Source organism: Hippocampus guttulatus, chromosome 5 (genome assembly GCF_054856545.1).
Source record: "Hippocampus guttulatus isolate MCC_2025c chromosome 5, RoL_Hgut_1.0, whole genome shotgun sequence".
Taxonomy (NCBI): domain Eukaryota; kingdom Metazoa; phylum Chordata; class Actinopteri; order Syngnathiformes; family Syngnathidae; genus Hippocampus; species Hippocampus guttulatus.
Window position 1 is genome coordinate 13,355,173 of NC_141265.1, and position 19,366 is coordinate 13,374,538.

Below are 19,366 nucleotides of genomic sequence, written 5' to 3' on the forward strand. Positions count from 1 at the left end.
AATAGTCATTCTTCACAGAGGATAAAGAATATATGCCTGTGAGTGTTAGATTGTCCTTTTAATGTATATGCTGTATTTGTTGCCACATTTTGGGGGTTCAGATATGAATTACTTTTACTACTATTTTACATTTGTTTTGACAGTATCTGTAACTTTCAGCTCAGGGTGGCAATAAACTGCTTTGCGCTTCGTTTATTTATACATTTTTTTAAAGAATATTTATTAATTATATCGAGCATACTGCCACTTGTTGTAAAGTGAGTTGAGTCAACTGCCACCATACAGCAATAGGATCTTACATATATTTGAGCAAGTAAAAGCAAATAATTGAATTAAAAGAAATCTCAAGGCACCACAGTACTTACAAACATGCGAGGGAGGAGTGTACCAGTACATACTTTTGTATGTCTTTCATATTGTTGTTGATTATTATTAGCAGTATTATTAGTTTATTTTGATGGATTATGAGGATCTCGTGAGGTTTTATTTACGGTAGTTTACCCACTCCGGTTGTTGCTGTGCTCCATAAAGTGCAAAGATATATAGCAGAGACAGCAGTTTCGATTTTTACAAATTTAATAGACGTAGACAGAAAACGAGTCAAGACTGAAGAAGTAAAGATGGAAAAAAGACAACAGCAAAGAGGGAAAGTTGTCCTGTTGTTTGTTGTTGCAGAATGGATGGCAGGTACATGATGTGAAGAGCTGGGGGGGGGGGGGGTAAAAAAAAAAAAGGAACGCAGATACACTCGGGCATGTGCGTGTGGGGGCTCTAGGCCAGTCTGGGCCAAGAGGGGGGTCTTCACAGACAGTTGGAAGGCATTAGGGTGTCAGACAGGGACTTGTCACATGCAGCTGTTGCTGCGACTGATTGATTGACTTTGTATTGGGCCGCAATGGCAACGCTGGCCCACGAAGGATTCCAACAATAAAATCAACGGGTCAGGCAAAAATACTGACGTGAAACACATTGAGTGCGTTTGTCATTACATCCAGCCTGCACAATTATGATACAAGTAAGACAAGAATATTAAAAAGGAAAATAAAGTAGTCATGAAGACTATAATAACAGATTAACGTCAGATTTTTGGGAGGGGTAAAAGTTGCAATATTATGTGAAAAATCAGGAGCTCTTCCTCATCAAGACTTTATCCTAATATTTGAAATTTATGCTTGGAAAACTGCCATCCTAATAGTGACTTAATTTTCATAGGCTCCCCCTGTAATATTAGGACATAAAATAAGGACACTTTCCTCGTGAAATGTATTTGATTTTTACTGAGGTGGCGCATTAGTGTCTGGTGTTCAGTCCTGTTAATTCTGACTTTTTCAGTCGTGCGACTTTCTTCTCAAAATATTACAACATAAGACTCAGGAATTGATGACTTTATCAATAAATAACCCGATTATTTGTAATTACTAATCAGATTTTTCTCTTTATTCTGTTTTTTTTGGGGGGGGGGGGGTTTCTCTTGAGTGAGCCCCTAATACTCGTATGGTCACTAGCTTGAGAGAAGAATTCCCAAATTCCTGTAAGTGGTGTGATATGTATTAAAAAAATAATAAATACAAAACTGATTCTGGACATTAAGCGCCATATTGCTGCACGTGACTAAAAAGCAGTGAAGACGTAGGGCGCCATCGCCCAGTCAAGTCATTAGCGGCGCTACTGTGCACAGGGTGCCGATAGTGTGGTAAACTGTACAGCAGACTCCATGAGATAGCACTATGAGGCTCAGGTTAAGATATGGCGTCACACGCTGACACGTTGATATGGAACATGTGTACATGACGCACTTGTCACATGTCAAGTGGAAACAACATCAATGGTTCCCACTCAGACATCCTGAAAAGTAATTAGTGGAAGAGTTAAAGTTATCTGACGGACAACCTGGGCGTCACTTGGTGTGCGTGTGTGTGTGTGTGTCAGCAGGGGTGCAGCTAGATTACAAAGCCCACCTCAACACACGGTGCAGGAGGAGCATCATAACGAGGTTCTACATGGTTCTGAAGGCCCCTGGAAGGTAGTCCTGAAGGAGGGAGGGTGAGGGGTGGAGGGGGGGGCGTGGATTCGTCGGTGCGCACGCACCGGCGAGACGTGTCGGCGTCGCCGTCCGGCGTTCATGTCTCTCGGCGTTAACTACCGGCATCATATCCTGGCGCCCTGCATGTCTTTGTCTTCCAGCAGACTAATGAACTGGGCGAAGCTTTCCTTCACGGCGTCCACGTGGTCCGTGCTGCTGCCCTCCAGGATCCAGCGCTTGCCCCGGGCCAGCGGCTCCAGCTCAAAGTACTTCTTGACCTGTACACACAAACAGACAAGCTCTAAAGAGGTCTCCATGTGTTGCTACACCATTTGTGTGCAAATAACTGTTGCTTAACGGGTTCGAAAATGGCTATTATCATCCATCCATTTTCTGTTCCGCTTTATCCTCACAAGGTTCGCGGGGGGTGCTAGAGCCTATCGCAGCCATCTTCGGGCAGTAGGCGGGGGACACCCTGGACCGGTCGCCACACAGAGACGAACAACAACCCAACTCACACTCACACTTCTGGACAATTTAGAGTGTTCAATCAGCCTGCCATGCATGTTTTTGGGAATGTGGGAGGAAACCAGAGTACCCGGAGAAAACCCACGCATGCCCGGGGAGAACATGCAAACTCCACACAGGAAGGCCGGAGCCGGGATCGAACCCACGACGTCTGCACTGTGAGGTTGACGCGCTACCCACTGGATCACCGGGCCGCCAGGCGATTATCAATGGTAACTATTAGCATGGCAATGTTGTTTTAAGCTAGCAGGCAGTGTTTCTTTGTCTAATGAACAAGGTTTAATTTTCTTTGTTCGATGTTTGGTTTGACAGTGAATTTCAACTGGTAGTGGCATTAAAGATCTTCAAGCATCTTTTCGGAAGAATTGTTCACATAATATGGGGAGGGGTCAATTCTGTTCTGGTCAGTTCAAGCAAGCAAACCCACTTGTTTATACAGTAGGAGGTTAAAATGTCAATTCAAAACATTGCCTGTACATTCGTGAAGTTTCTTGAGCTAGCCACAGTGTGACCCCGCAACTGATTATTTCCAGTGGACCCCAAGGGACAATTGTTTTTGAAAGAAATTGGAAGTTGTTCACAAATCTGCACATGCGCAAGCAAGCCAAAGCGGGTGATCTGAGGACTTCAAAGATGAAAAAGGAAGCAATCAATGCAATTCTTTGGCCGAGGTCGGCTGGCAAGGAAGCCAATATGAAATGAGAAACATGATTATCGTGATATCGAGAAATTAATGCTTGTGTTTTTGAAAGAATTAAAAAGAAAAAAGAAAGAAAAAGGAACAAGCAAACAGGTGCGTCATCATCAACCCTAATGAGTCTACAATAGTTTTATATCTCGGTTGGATTGCCTGTTTTTTTTTGTTTTTTTAAAAATTCTGTTTCATATCTTGCCAGTTTTACAGTCTGCATATGAATATGGCGCATAATCATTGATTATGTCTCATTAAAAGCACAAAGCAGCCATTGACTGAGACAAGATGCATATGTTCCAAGGTATCTTGGGAAAATATTTCCCGCAATTGACAAAGAATTAATTTATGGTTGTGGTTCTTTAAATTTTTCATGCAGGTAATTTCATCTTCCCACAAGACAAAAGGATCCTCGGGGGGGGGGGGGTCAGTGAATCCCCCTGTACCCAAATGCCTTGAAGTGAAATTGTTTATTCTTGCAGTGTGTTGTGCTGTCAAGCTGTGCCATGGTGTGTGGCATGCCCAGGATGAGGGAGATATGGGGGAGGGGGGGGGCAATGGGGTCTTGTGCCTGCTCAAATGCAGCCGTCCATGCCAGCGAGTCGGAGAGCGAGCGCCGACTCTGCCCCCGAGTCAAGTCGCTGTCCGGGTGTAATGTGAGTTTAATGACAGATTAAGTCACCTCAGCCGCGTTTGGCTCAGGGGCCCCGGCTAGAAAGCCGAGCGGACCCAAACAGTGTTAACAAATCTGTCTGGGTAACATGAGCCGCCCCCCGGTCCAGGCAGTAGCCCGAGACCTAGACTGCATGCAGACGATGCGGCTGGCTGCCTGTCTGGCCGGCCGGCCGACTTGCCTGTACCAAGGCCCTCTTCTGGAAGACTCTGGGCCCTGCATTGGCTCACACTCAAAAAGCCTGCAGTGCTGTGTGTGTGCGCGCAAGCGCAGACAAGATCAAGCCTCTCTCGCTCTTCTTCCACAATTCACAAAAGGGCAGTTGCCTTCTTTAACATTGGCACACAACATCCCTGAGCCACTACGCCAGCTGAATTATGTTCTTCCAGTACAGTAAGAATATGAGACCAAAGATAACGCAGTAAAGGTCTTTGATATCTACTGTTCATATTATTATCCTGCTCTATTAAAATCTTTGAAACTACTTCCCTGGCAACTCCTCAAACACCATCTGTTCACCAAAGAATACACTCGGTGACAAATACAAGCACGATCATTATTTTTTCGTTGTTTATCGCAAATATCTGTGCTCATAGCGATAATTTTGTGTTGTTTTGACACGGTGCTCGGGGTTGAACGATTAGTCGTTTTAAGACTCTGCATCAATACGTAAAGCTTTCGGTCGACGAAGCGCTGATCATGTCAGTCGTCACTGGACTATTAAACACTCAGCGGAACAGCAAACTGGCTGACCGATAAGGTGACAGGCTTCATCCTTACAGCACAAAAATAAGTTTGTGGGTAAGGATGTCAGTTAGCCAGCGCAAGGTGAAACTCCAACATCACCAAATACGTGGACAATAATTCATGATGTCGAGATCTTTATTCATATGACAGCATAAAAAAAAAAGTTTTGCGCTTTTCAGCTGTGTATTGAACGCAGTGAAACACAAACGCAGTCACAGCTTCCATTCAGACACTCGCGCAGACCTGTCGAAACATGTAATCAGGTCCCACCTTTTAAAGGCATATACTGTACATTTCTATTATTTTGTATTCAAATAGGTTGACAATGTGTTTCAATTGCGTCAGATGGCTAATACTTTTTTCACAGTTACTTTTTTTAAAAACGTCTCTTCATACGAAATTTTCAAGTTACAAAATGCCTCAACAGAAAAATATTGCTTCTTATGTCAGAAATTTCAAGATATGAAAGCTAAAAATACAGTATGGTCGGCTAGTCGCAGCTCCGAGTTTCCTGAACGCAACATATTCAAAGTTGCTCAGCCATTGGCGATTACCTTGCATCTTCCTGGCATGCCATTGGCTAAGAGGGACTTCTACTGTGTGTGTCTAAGTGTGAAAATAGATAGATATGTGTCTATGCAGCGTCCTTGTCGTTAGCCTCTCAGGCCATGAGGTGTTCCGATAGTTTTACATAAATGTGAATCACCCAGAAAAAGTGTTCACCAGTCCGGCGATCGCTCACTATGCTGATGTTTACCTAGGACGTTTTCGAAGGATTGTTCAAAGCCGACAAAAGCAAACATTCTTGGATCGGTTCGTGACAAAACGCCAGGCAAAAACCACTTCTGAGAGAGAACATGAACTAAAGAGGGCAATGAAGATGCAGTTAAAAGTGAAATGACCATCATTTTTATTCTTTACTCTTTTCTTTGTTTTTTACATTATGCTCAACTCTCATTTATTGTACAATAATCTAATTGTAACATGTATTTGTTCATATTTTGATGCATTTGTATGCTTTAGGAAACATTTATGTCTGAATTTTGGGGGGCTTGGAGCGAATTAGTGCATTTACATGGGAAACTCGTCTACTTACAAAATTTTCAAGTTAAGAAATTTCTTCCAGAACCAATTAATTTCGTAAGTAGAGTACCACTATATAGCGGGTAGGTCTGGAACATATCCTTTGCGATGAATAGGGGTTTCACTGTACATTTGAATTAGCCCATGAATTATTCCAGAGTGTCCTTAGGTCCCTTGAAAGGTGTTATAAAATTCCAAGTTATTGTGATTATGATCATCACTGTCAAGAGAGGCCTTTATCCGAGACGGGTCTCGTAATCAGCGTACAGTCAATCCAGAGGTTTTAGTCCCAGCAACAACAGGTGGAGCTTTGGCCTCCAAACCCGCTTTAGTGTGATGAGGCTGAAGGAACCCTGTGACCCGATGGCTGGGCGCATCCACGCCGGCTCTCCAACAGCGTGGCCCGAACGCATTTCTTGAAGATTAAGTCCTCCTAAGCGCACTTATGCTTGCTTAAGGAATTGCGTGAGGCAGCGGGAAGGGTAAGCCACAAGTACGCCGTTGCCAGATGGCTCGGAGAATGACCAGTGGGTCATCCAGTCTCGCGTCTTCTAGGTCATACGCAGCGACCTATACAGAGGAGAAAGCGGCTTATACGCGTTTGCAAGGAAGGGTGTCCCAAAAAATAAAAAATAATAATTACCTGAATCAGTTGCATTCCTGGTGCTGAAATCCAGCCTGACCAAGAAGCTCACACTGGCAGCAGAAAGTAAGCTTTGACTTGTGTTCGATGCAAACTGCTCCGACTGTAAACTTGCACAAGGCAACTGATACACCGTCTTTGTCCCGAGATAAATATCGGCCAAAAGTCCAGTGCTGTCATACTCGTAAACAACATTCGCAAAGATGAATCCAACACATTATATGTTTAACGCACAGGTGTCAAACTCTAGGCCCAGCACATCATTTTATGTGGCCCGCAAAAGCAGCTCAAACATGTCAACTTCCATGATCCTTTCTAAAATGTCGACCAACATTTTGACTTCTCATATGTAATGAATAAGAGATATATTGTAAGCCTTTTCTTGTTACCAAACCCCTCATGATAGCAACTTAATAGTTGAATAAACCGTCAGAATGGCCCTCCAAGGGAACCGGTAACTAAAATGTGGCCCACGACAAAAATGAGTTTGACACCCCTGGTTTCACAAGTATAACAAGGGGCCGTATTTGGCAACAGCTACATCAGAGACATCGCTATCATAACTTCACTCTAAAAAGAGTGGGATGACATGAAATTGTTGAAAATGGTCAGAACTACTTAGCAACAGTGCGAGAGTTGCAATGAGTTTTCAGTTTCCAATAGTCTTGACCATATATTGTAGTTTCGGGTTTTGATGCATCAGGGCGAGTTTGCTGCGCTGACTGTCAACCTGTTGATTTCAGCAAAGAATCCGAAAACTTGATTGGCAAGGAATAGTTTTCAAGCTATCATCGTCACTGCCGATTGCTAAGACGAAGCGTCAAACGATGTCTGTTCAGGTTAGTAATAGGCTACGGCACGTTATAACTTGAAGTTGAATTACATTGCCGCCATAAGAACGTCATAAACTGAAGACGGATAATGTTTCTGATCAATTTAAATGTCATACGATCTCTATGTTGAGTTGGGTGCGTTCATTTCTTGTTTTAATACACTCAAAAGGAGACATACTTGTCCCTTAATCACGACAAATCCTAAATACTTGGCAAGACTGACCTAGTGTTTGCAAGCAGTAGCTGTACAGTTAGTCAGCTGTGCATAAGCTGCAACTCTGGCAAATCTAGTTCCGGCAGCTTAGAGCACTGATGGCCATGCATGGCACCTGGCTGCTCGGCAGCCAATGCCAGGAACGCTACATGTGATGCTCAGTTGTCGACTCATGTCAAGTGAAGAGGATCTCCTGCCAGAATAAATAGGCTTGGCTGCCATCTTCTGCCAGTCTGCGCCTCCTGGACACCTAGACACGCGATGGAAGCAGACGGACGGCAAGAGCGAGACGGAGTCGAAAAGAGAAAGCAGAATGGGCATGACTGCCTTCCGCGCCGATGACGCTATTGCCGGTCAAATGATTGTTGTTCTCATCAACATTGCGCCATTTCACCTTTACATGTGCAAATCTTTTGGAATCACGAACATGAGAAGGACTAGCCCCCTTTGGAACACAGCCTGTTCAACACAGGATAAAAGACCCCCTTTTTTTTTCCACTTCACTCTTGTGACAGTTTTAGCCTTTGGAGGTATTATTTCCTCTAATTAGTGTCTTTCTCATGGGTGTAATTTCAGGGCCAAAGGCAAAAGTACACTAAATTGACATGTATGGGCTCTTTCCGAGAAGGCAACCCACTTTGGCTCGGTTATCTTGTGATACGTTCGTATATTTGGGAAGTCAGGTGGAGCATTCTTGCGGTGGATAACGGCAAAGCCAGATGGAGCACATGTAGGTCTCCAAGACACACTCCTGCAGCAGATCCGTATTGAAGAATAGCCTTTTCCGGCCCACACTGTAAACTCTGGATTTCTTATGTAGGACAGCTATTCTTTGTCTTGTCGGGCTATTGCATTTATTTGCCGCAAGGCCCTTGAAAGTCTGAGAAACAAATCTAAATTAAATGTAATAATATTGAATAATACTAATAATACGCTTCCTGTTTAAGTAATACGATCATGGAAAAAAATAAGGAAGAACAGGAAATGTTAACTTGAGAAGATTTTGCCTTTTAGTCTTTGGGAGGGGGAGGGAAAAAAATAAATAAAAACAAGCCAAAACACAAGAGAAACTGAAAAAAGGCTGACTCAAAGCGATATGCTATCCTTCAGACACTACTTTCCTGCAGGCAACATCAAAAACTGCTCTGTGGAGCAAGGGGAGCTTTACTCAATAATCTCATTGGAGAGTCGACTTGATTTCAGCCTTGAGGTTTTCATTTGGGTAACCTTCAGCGGGGGCTCTGTTCAACAAAAATAACATCCTTTGTTCAAACGCTACTTAGGATCATGTGTGCCGTACAGACCGATGGGGATGAAGGGGAAAAAAATGCTGCCAGAGTGCAGCTTTAATCGCTGTATTCTTTTTTTTTTAATTTCGTCTAAGTTTGGAAATGGAACGGACTCCATTAAGTATGAAGACGAGGGTGCAGTGTCTCTCAGAGGAAGAATAATGACTTCTATGAACTAGGGAATGGGGCATACTCGGATATCAAGACAATCAATTACCCTGTCCCTTCACATGTCGGCCCCTGCCAAGATATCAGTCACCTGGAAAGTGGCCCACACTGGCGACTGCGTTGAAATGACGAGGGAACACGAGATCTACTTATCATATAATAGCTATGCCTTTTGTTTGCTTTTCCGGCTTACCTAAAGACATGAGAAAGCCTGGAGGTCCCCACGAGGGGAGCACTTGGGAGGTCAGTGGAAAAAACAAACATTGCACCACAATCTGTGGGAGGTGTCAAATAAAACAGCCCAACTGGCCAGTAAATAAAACCCATTGATTGCAAGGCCGCAACACCTTCGCCAAGGCACACTAGAGGAGTTTCCCAGACCCGATGTCAAGTCAACAACCCTATCCTGTAGAAAAAGAATGTACCGTAGGAGGCACAGGACAACAACAATTGTTTGACTTCAGGACCTGTCTGATATTTGCTAGGACAGCACAAATGCATCCAATATTGAGCTGGGCCCAAATGGAGTCAACATTCAATGACTGTTAGCAAGCACACATGGACTTGATGCAAAATTTGAACGTAAGTGAAGAAAAAAACAAAACAGTTCAAAGAACGGACTGCTAAGGCATCATCAGGATAGACTCCTGCAAAACATTGTTGATTAGGCCATAAATGCTACATTTTTAAGTTTATTCTCTGAGGTACTCTGACCTCAGTCAGGAGTGGACTCCAAAGGGCTCTTGATGTTTTTCATACATTTTCAAATAACCTGTCAGGTTGTTGATATTACACAGGCATTTTCGGAGCTGATGAAGTGTGACGAAAAAAAAAACAATCATCTTTTTGGGTGGACGAGCTGTTTTCTTTACAGGTGTGCTCTCGAACAAGTGGCTTGACCAATATTCCAGCGTTTCAGTTGCCTGTATAATGGGGGCTGCCACTGTACAAATTCTGAATGTACAGGTATAAGAAATTTAAACGTCACAGACGCAAAAGAAAATGTAACCACACTGGTCGTAATGCAAAAGGATGGAAAAGCTTACGGTGAACTGGTTCCAGTGCCAAAACGACAAATGAAAGTGCCGAGGCCACCCTAGAATCAAGCCGCAGTTGCTTGAACAGTAGGACCACTGGCGTCGACAAGTATCATATTAAGACGCAGGTCCCCGGTGCTACAGCGTAAAGCTTAGCTGAATTAAGATTTACTGTCCTGTTCCACTGCGGTGGGAGCAGGGGTCTTCCCCAGGGGCTCGGCTCGGTGCACGTTCAAAGTGATCCGCTGATGGTACGCTTCTCTTCAAAGCCAAGTGGCCACGGCCAGATCAGAGACATCCCTCTGAGGTGCAGTAAATCTGAGATAGACTGCACAGGAGACGTTCTCGCTGACCCATTAGGTGTGCTCCATGCAACAATGCGACTGGTCTTGAACGTGGCGATAATGTCCTTTCCATGCAGGCATGCAAGATGTGCTTGAGATGACTGACATAACCGCTGCGTGATGGTGACTGGTCTCAACAAGTTTTAAAATCTGATTAATCTTACAAAAACCTTCAAAATGGAGGCTATTAAAACTCATTCACTCCCGATGACGTTTTCTAAACGTCTTTTCAGACTTGGTCCAGAATTGGCTGGTAATGAATGAGTTACGGACAGAATCCTGCAGTTCTAAATGTAAAGCCCGTACTGACAAATTTTACGAATCCATTAGTCATACATATCAACAGATATGTTGAGGCTAGGACTATGTCATGTAAGATGGAATGAAGGTGAACAATTAGTACTCATAGTTGGACTACAATCCTCTCTGCGAGAAAATAATTGTCGGGTTCCGTGGCAGAGCTGAAGCCCCTTCACCGCAGTTTGACCTGGTCCACATGAAGAGAAGTCAGTGAGGATTAAGTACTTGGGAAGTGTGTGCAACGTGCGATCCCTTGTTTGTCTTATTACAGCTTTACAGTAACTGAATTTGGTAAAGGCCCAAGGCGCCCTGACAAAGAACATCTGGTCTTCGGTTCTCGAGCGGGTGAGCTGGCATCTTGCCGTGTGCCACGCTGCAGGGGCCAACGTGCCAACGACCAGCCCTTCCCCCCTTCCTCTCAGTTTCTTGCGAGGAGGTCTGCCATGCTGTCGCAGCCCACACAGAGGGTCCTCCGAGCCCAGGCGGTCTATCACAAGCTACCCTCCCTTCTGCAGGACCCCCTAGTAAGACCCTCCACCCCCTTTCACTCTGAGGCCTCCTTTCATGCACTAGTCCTGACAGTTGACCAGCTTGAAAGCTATAGCAGGCCCCCCACTTTAGCACACAGCACGCGGCACTACAATCAAAGCGCTCGCCCCGCTGCAAAAGATTTAAACCATGCATCGCGTCGGGGTCCGCACAAGCTTTCACTCAGAAATGCACGCACATTATGCCATCAGGTTGAAACCACATGCCGTGTTCTATCTTAACTGCTTTGCATATTCACATTTTATAATCATAATTCTCAGTCTCTTTCAAGGTGGTTAAACAAAATTTGCTCAATCGCCATACAATGCTGCACCGTTGGTGCAAGAGCCTGCTACTTCTTTAGTAGCTGCCTTACTTGGGCTTAGAGAGCAGCCAAAGTGACGTCTGATGTTCTGGAGGAAATGGGTTCATTTTAAAGCACCGTTACAGAAACTGATCCTGGCTATTTTAAATGACTTCCAAAGCATCCAGTGGGAGCCAATTGAGACTCGACACAAATAGCACTAACGACTATTTTCATATGACCGCAAATCAAGAAAGAATAGATGTATTAAAAGTAAAGACTTTTAAAAGTGACAGTCAAAAGTGAGCGACACAAAAGAGGTGCCACTTAAACTGAACATTGATTGAACCTTGGCACAACATGACCACAGACTATTGGACAGTTTACTAAAAAGGTTTGTTTCAATGGATCGCCTAAAGGTTCCCAGTGTTTGATCTCTGTGAGTCAGCAATGGAACCAGAGGTCAAATCACATGCTGAAAAGGCTTTTCGGAAGTCTTGTCCTGGCTAGCGGTGGCCAGTCGTCCGACCCTGCTTGAACAGCGCACAAAAGGGAGGGCACGGGCCACAATTGGATGGGATTCTACCCCCTCAGCCCCTCCTCTGATGGAAAGTCCAGTTTTGAATAGGGTCTGGCTGGCTGAATTCTGTTCCTCCCTGATTTTGAGAGGACCCGCTGAGGTCAGGGTTCAGCAACATTTGACGTGAGCTGTGGGAAAAAGCAAGCTACGTGCCCGCACAACCTGCCGACAGCCTTCTCACCCAAAATGCCCCTTAACCTCCCAGAGGGGCGGACCACCAGCCCGGGGATAAAAGGATGAGAAAGGCTGTATGGGTGGGAAAAAAAAAAAGAAAGCAGAGATGAAGATGAGTGGGAGGGCTGCAATAAGACAAAGGTGCAAAAGAGGTATAGAATCCAGATCAATCAGCATCAGAGGTGATTGAGGTTGGAATGAAAGTCAGTCTAACTGGAACAAGTGTGACGTGGCAAAACTGAAAAAAAAAAAGTCAAACACGTTTTGTAAAAAATGTTGGAGATGTGAAAATGATCGCTTAATCCGTTAATAGACAATTAATCGATCTCCATATTAATCGACAATTTGATCATCGATGAATCCTTTACAGCCATTGTTCAGATTAAAATGATCCAAATCCTCTCAGAAGTCAATAGACAGTGATTTAGTTGTTGACGGACAATTAACCCTTTCATGCACAAATAATGATAACCTGTAACCCGATAACCTGATAAGCTGTCCACTGTAATAACTGCTGTCCCTGAAAGGGTTAATATAATCAAACATTTATTGTGGGGCAGTATCTGGCCTTCTACCCTGACGCCGACTCGTGATTCAGGCCCGACGGGAGCACTTCATTCAACTCGGTCAAGGACACAAATGTGCTCTAAATCTGCCCGGCGTCCACGTTTCAGCCGAAGAAAGCCATTTCCAGAACATGAGAAATGTGAAACGAGAAAAGGGACCTCATCAGAATGTGACAGGCTGACAGGGTAAAACCGCAGGCTGAACCGTAGTGAGCCTTCGGGACTCTGCAGCCCCTCCCCCCTCCATCACCGCCCGTCACAGATATCATGAGAAACCTTAGCAGGACCTGAATCCAGAGAAATGAATGGGTTAAAGCCCACGCCGCCCTGTGTTTCAGGCAAACTGGGCTGCCGTGGTCATGCAACCAGAATTTACATGCAAGACTGGTTGTAACAGGAAAACAGTTAAGTAACTACCAGGCCAAACACACAAAACTAAAAAATAAACATCATGTGACACACAATTGTTTCACATTTTTAGCATTTGATTTAACGTACTTATTACCTGCTTCGAATTTTACAGATTTAGTGTGACTGATGTTCAACAAAAGAATATCAAGGGATGTTACACTACTTGGTCTATTAGATATAACGTGTCCCCTGATTGAATTATTGTACGGTCCAAGTTGATGTTGGCGTGCACGGAGCATCGCTGCTTTGTGGTCAATGCGTTTATATAATGTGGCCATAGAGCCAAAAATGAGGGACAGAGCGCAGCAAGGTCACCTGCTCCTCATCCGTTTTTCCACTGTAGCCAGCAAATCACAAGTCAGGGGTGGGGAGGGCTGCTTGCTGACCAACTTCAGTCTAGACGGCTCAATACGCAGTTGACTTTTTAAACCCGCTTGTCTGGAAAGCGAGCAGACGTGAGGTAAGGCAGGGGGGGAGGGTGGGACGTGCGATGGCAGAGATGCGGCGGTGTGTTTTAGCTGCCGCAGCAGTGGCGACGGTGGCACTCGACGCACCGCCAACGAGCGCAGTCGCCGTTGAGAGGAAAGGCGGATGGAGACAAAAGAGGGAGATCGAGAGCTACCCCGCTCGCTCTTTGTGGCTTCATTGTCAAGGTCAAGCGAGCCCCGGTGTTAAAAATCACACCACCTTACCCTGCCATCCTCTTTGCCTGTCTGCAGTCCTATCGTTCAAGTTCTTCTCCCCATCGGTACTTCCATAACTCAGTATAGCACACACGGGCTAAATACAATTGGATGTACAAATTCACCCTATTAACTTGTGCATCCCATTTACAACAACAAATATCCAGGGTGACACGACAGTGGCATCTTAACTGAACAATACAATTTTGTATTCTCTAAAAAGACAAATTCATGTGAGTTGCTTGGCCCAGTCGGAAAATTCATTGCCCATTTCTGACTTGCTGTATGGGACCCTGTGACGGTTCTCAAGGGCAGCCATTCGCATTCCACCCCTTCGCTTTCGCGCAAGTGGCAGCCAAAAATTAAAACTGGGATGGTAACAGTGGATTGAATAGATTCTAATGACTTGCTCCCATTTTGTTTCTGCTTCTGAAAAGATCATCGTGCATTTAATTATTTCATCTACTTGTGCGTCGGCGGATTTCTGCTTTGAGTACATTTTAAGTTTGATTAAACAGATTTACGACTTCGCTCCGTTGAGTTAAAATACAATGTTTAATACATTTTTTATGGGTGTTTTTAATTTGGATAATAGAAGTCATAGTTTCAAATGTTTTAATTACCGGCGTTGTTTACTAATTGTCTAGCAAAGCAGTGATCTACTATTGGTCTATTTAAATTAGAATTGGAAAAAGCAGTTTTGGTGTGACCACTTCTTCTACCCATATGCTTAAAAATGTCGATGTCATGAAAGATGATGGAGCATGAATGGAGGTTCGTGGTTCTCTTCTCTTTTCTTGTACATTTTATAAGTCTGGTTTCACTCGATTTAAAGTTACAGATTGGTCTTCATTAAGTAAGCATCCGGAAACTGAGGGCACCAGCGGTTTTAAGTGGCAGTCCAGAAGGGGGATTGTCCAGTAAAATTTCTGCGGCTGAGCAAGTTGAAAGCGCATTTCATCTTCATGTAGACAATCTAGGACGGTAATGTAACAAAATTGAATAAAACATCCCCGACTGCGCTCATTTTCATTACTCCCAAACTTTAGACTGTCTCGTAGATTAAGAACTGGTGACGCCGCACAATGATCTCATCTTTACGAGACTGGCAGGGCGCCCTTTTCGAAACTTTGCTTAATCAATATTCTATAGAAAGGAAAGCACCAAAAAAAATTTTTAAATTGCAAACGTTGCTCAAGTCTCTCAAGCCAGAAGAAAAAAATCAGTGAATGAAGGCGACATCTGCTGAATCATTTGACAGGAATGCAGCGATCCCTTACGTGGGGGGACTGAGACGTTATCTCTAAAGACGATGAAGCGGTGACTTGAGCTCATGCCTGCGATGAAGCATGAGACAGAGCAAAGGTCGACACAACAGTTACTTAAAGTGCGACATCAAGCATCGCTTTGATCCAGAGTGTTTATGGAGTTGCCGAGGCCGTAGTGAGCACACAAGCCCCCTGCGGGGGGACTGTGTAGGGGTCGTTTAGATGAGAACAATGTCAAAAGAACAGGATGTTTTGTTTCTGTTCATTTTCTGAATCATTGTCAATGCTCGCGTGGATTTTCTCAGGGTACACTACCCCCCCACCCCCGCCCCACTGGAAACTCTATAAATAGTCCGTAGGTGTGAACGTATGCTCTGGTCTGCGTGGTAACCAATCCAGGGTGGAATCTGAATCGTGCTTGAGGTGAGCTGGGAGAGTCTCCAGCTCACCTGGGACCCGAATGAGGATAAATGGCGCATGATAATAATAAATCATGATCATACCGATCATGATGATGGAGCAGTATCAACAACTTTTAAGTAGAAAATACCACCGAACAGCCATCCAATAATAATAATTCACTGACTGCACTCACTCATTGAGTCAATTCCTTTTTTCTGCAAATCCAAACGTCACGAGCTTCGTGGCCTAATCTTCTTGATATTTTTTTTTTATCAAATTGAGGATGTGAAAAGGTTGAAGAAAATGAACCAATTAACTCCATAGATGGGTGCAATTAACATCAAGTCCTGATTCCTTCCCCAATAGTTCAAAAGCTAAAAAGCATCCGCGTATTTGCCAGTGACTAATCTGCAACTTTCACTTTGTTCCAAAGTGCGAGTGAGCTGGCAATAATCAAATCAACATTTCCCATCAGTGGTGACGCAAGTGCAAGGTATAATAAGGATGGATCTTAACAAGTAAACTTCGAGACATTTGGTGACACAGTTGCTCACACTGTGTTGTTTCCTTCCAAAGGTTCGTTGATTGGCCCTCACCTGTGTCTCATCCACCGAGCATCCAATCAACGACAGGCGGAGAATTTAGAGCCACGGACGTCACCGGCCCCGATGACACACATAGCATGTGCCAGACGTTTGATGAAATTTTCAGACACTGGGCGCCACATGAGTCACGCAGCAGAACAGCCACCACCCCAACGTGTGCCAGGACCTGCAAGTTCACCATGTGCCCAAATGTGACGGAGGACAGTGGTTGACAAGCCACTTCTGTCTTGGACCCTGTCCAACGCAGTTTGCCCCAGAGGGCACCGACTCATGACGCATTCTGCATGTTTCGTGGAGAAAAATGCACACTTGACATGGTGGGGTCGAGGCCGATTGGATTTTTGCGGGAATGGGGAAGGCGGTGGTGGTCTTTATTGGGCTTTTCGGGTCGCTGTAACGCGTGATGTCATTCTCATTCTGTCATGCGGTGCAACCTCCTTCATTTGCTCCGAGACTTTGTGAACGGAAATGTTGCAAACTGAAAAACAGTTGCGAAATGCAGGAATGTTTCCCATTTGTATTCGCAGTTCAGTTTTCCTTGTTTATTTGGGTTTCCAGAAATCTAGCCCCTTTCCCCAACAACTCTCCCAAAAAAGGCGAACCCGTCAAGTGGAATCGACAAGGTTTAAAAATGACATCAATATAAAAATATATGCATGGCGTGTCATTGGAAGGAATTAGCTTCTAAACTTCAAATCACCCGTTTGCTTGCGCCAACAATTTTCAGGAACCTCCTGCAATTCTTGCGAACGTTTGCTATGATTGGTAGAGACTGAGCGGGGCAGGCAAGATTCTGCATGAATCTCTTTTCAAAAGTTGTGCGTGGTATGACATGCATCGGTGCGCTGTTGACTTGGCAGCATACTTTGTGACATGCGCCATGCACCCCAGTTAGCTCTCACTATGCCGTAGTTCGTGTTAACTGATGAAACAGTCAACTTTTCGTTCAACACATCGTGCGGGGGAGCAGTCAATCAATTCAAAGTTGAGCTTCCTTCATATTTATTTCACATTGAGAGCACGTATAATTATGCTATTAATCAAGGTTTCTTATTTATAAGTTAGTCCACCCCGCCCATCACGCATAGCTGCGTGAGTCATGATCTCCAAAGCAAGTATGCAATGAAATAAATCAATCAAGAGGAATCCAGACATATTTTTAGAAGGCCAACAAGACGGCGATGCTTGGAGTCAGGACGTAACATGTTTCACTGAGGGATCACCCGATACCGTCGTCAATTCTAACTTTCTGCTTATGGGAGGAAATCCAAGAAAAGTGGTAGATGCGCAAAAGATGAATCCGAATCGATATCGTGGAGGCACTTCCTGTCACCCCCGCAGACATACCGTAAACAGGAATATTCAATGACATCTTCAAGTGAAAATATGCAATGTAATGGAAGGAGGACAATATAAAAAACGGTTAACTGGACAGTATATCCTCACTACTTGTGTGGAACATTGCAATCGTACTCTGTACAAAAAAAAAAATCCCCTCCCAAAAAACAAACAAACAAAAAAATGTAACCTTAAAATAAATAAAAGCAGCAGTATCGGTACCATCGTAGTATGCGAGGTAGAACGTAAGATTGCCATTAAAAATATATATATACAGTGTATATATATATATATATCATTCACTACTTTAATTCTGTTAAAATTTCGACAACAGTAAAAAGCAAAAAGTAATCGTGTTACTGCAGTGCCAACAGCTCTATATAAAGCGTTATTTTGCTTATGATGCCGCTGACGCACCCGCTGCTCCATCACACTTCATGGAGAGCATAGGATATATATATATATATATATATATATATATATATATATATTTTTTTTTTACTCAAACATGAACTAAATCTGAAACAAAAAAAAAGTCATTTAATCAGAATACGGACCTTATGACTGAATGCATGAGTTCCATCAAAAAACAAAACAACAAAACAACGGCCTGCAGTTCTGCTGTGCCCCGTGTTAACGTTTGTTCCGTTTACCCACTTGAATGACTCACACCACCTCAGTCCTTGCTGACACTCGAGCCAGTTACACACAGCGGGTGTATGACAAATCATTACGGAAGAATTGGTGTACCTTAAAAGTCCACAAGTCAGGAGCAGGGGGGGAACCCCCCCCCCCCCCCCCAGACTTACGCATGAACGGGAGAATATGGCCTCAAGTGTCCAGAGAACGTCAGCGCTAGGACGTGCTTGTGACGCAGGGTGCCACACTGAGTCGACTTGCCTGAGAGTAAACTCCCATGAGGATCACTCTGAACATGTCACATTAGAGACCCTAAATATTTCACCATCAGCCCCAATCAGGTCTCGACGGGGGTTAGTCATCTCCCCACACATTTTGTTCACTGCCTTGGTATTGCGCATCTGTGCCAAGGGGGCTGTGACGCGGCGACACAGCCATTAAACGTGTGGTTTTGATGTAAATTCATTCATCTGAAGTGACGTGATTTTCAAATTTAGAGGGTGAAATAATCGACGTTGCATTCAAATAAAATAAAGTTAACACTAATTTGAAAAAATGCCTACCAAAAACAAGCCACGCTAGCAGCCCACCATCCCTTCATGGTATAATGCGACATGGCACACCGGGGGGAAATGCTCTAAAATTGGTGCTTGCTCATCCACAAGGATCAAAAAACAAGGAATGAAAAGATGGTTTTGGAAATTTGGTACATGCCAGGAATACAGAAAGATTTAGGTGCTAAAATGACAACAATTACCACCACCCACATTGGGACGTGCGTGGGAAATGAGACAGATTTTCATTTACACACACACAACAAAATGTACATGCGCAATAAATAAGTAAATAAATAAATAAAAATGCCTTTAACGTTTTTTCCTCTGCATGGTCAAATCAAGTTTTCGCAACACTTGGAGGGGAGGGAGGGTGGTCAATCGGGCAGTACAGTTTTTGGCATATATGCTTAAATATACGCCGAAAGAATACTGACAACGGTAGGTTACAGTAAACTTTTCCACAAGCTTTTGTGTCTTAGCAGGAGGATGTTTGAATAGGGGTAGTACGGCGGTTCAGGTGTACGGCCCCGGGCTGAACTAATCCCGCTTCGAGTGCCCATCCCATGAGACCTTGTAATCAGGAATGTGCCGCAAAGCAGGTGTGTAAATAATTCGTATTCAATACACGTTCGTTTACCGCTGTGTGCTTTGGATACCTGACGTCGATGACGTCATAGCAGGCACGGATGGAGGAGCGGAAGGTGGAGATAAGGTTTGTGAGGAGTATTTTCACAGACT

At 44.1% G+C, this 19,366-nt stretch overlaps 1 protein-coding gene across 3 annotated transcripts in view; it reads right to left on the minus strand.

The window, feature by feature from the left end:
• Positions 1-558: 558 nt before the first annotated feature.
• Positions 559-19,366, minus strand: part of LOC147205135 (ADP-ribosylation factor-like protein 15) — an 83,728-nt gene continuing 64,920 nt past the window's right edge. For 2 of the 3 annotated variants that reach the window (XR_015100901.1, XR_015100900.1), the window contains exon 6: positions 2,153-2,301. Coding sequence is in view for 1 of the 3 variants with exons in the window: in XM_086110979.1 (XP_085967105.1) it covers positions 2,149-2,301 (153 nt within the window). In the remaining 2 variants the exon portion in view is untranslated. Of the gene's footprint in view, positions 2,302-19,366 lie in introns of all 3 variants that reach the window. The other variant, XM_086110979.1, reaches the window with a different exon arrangement.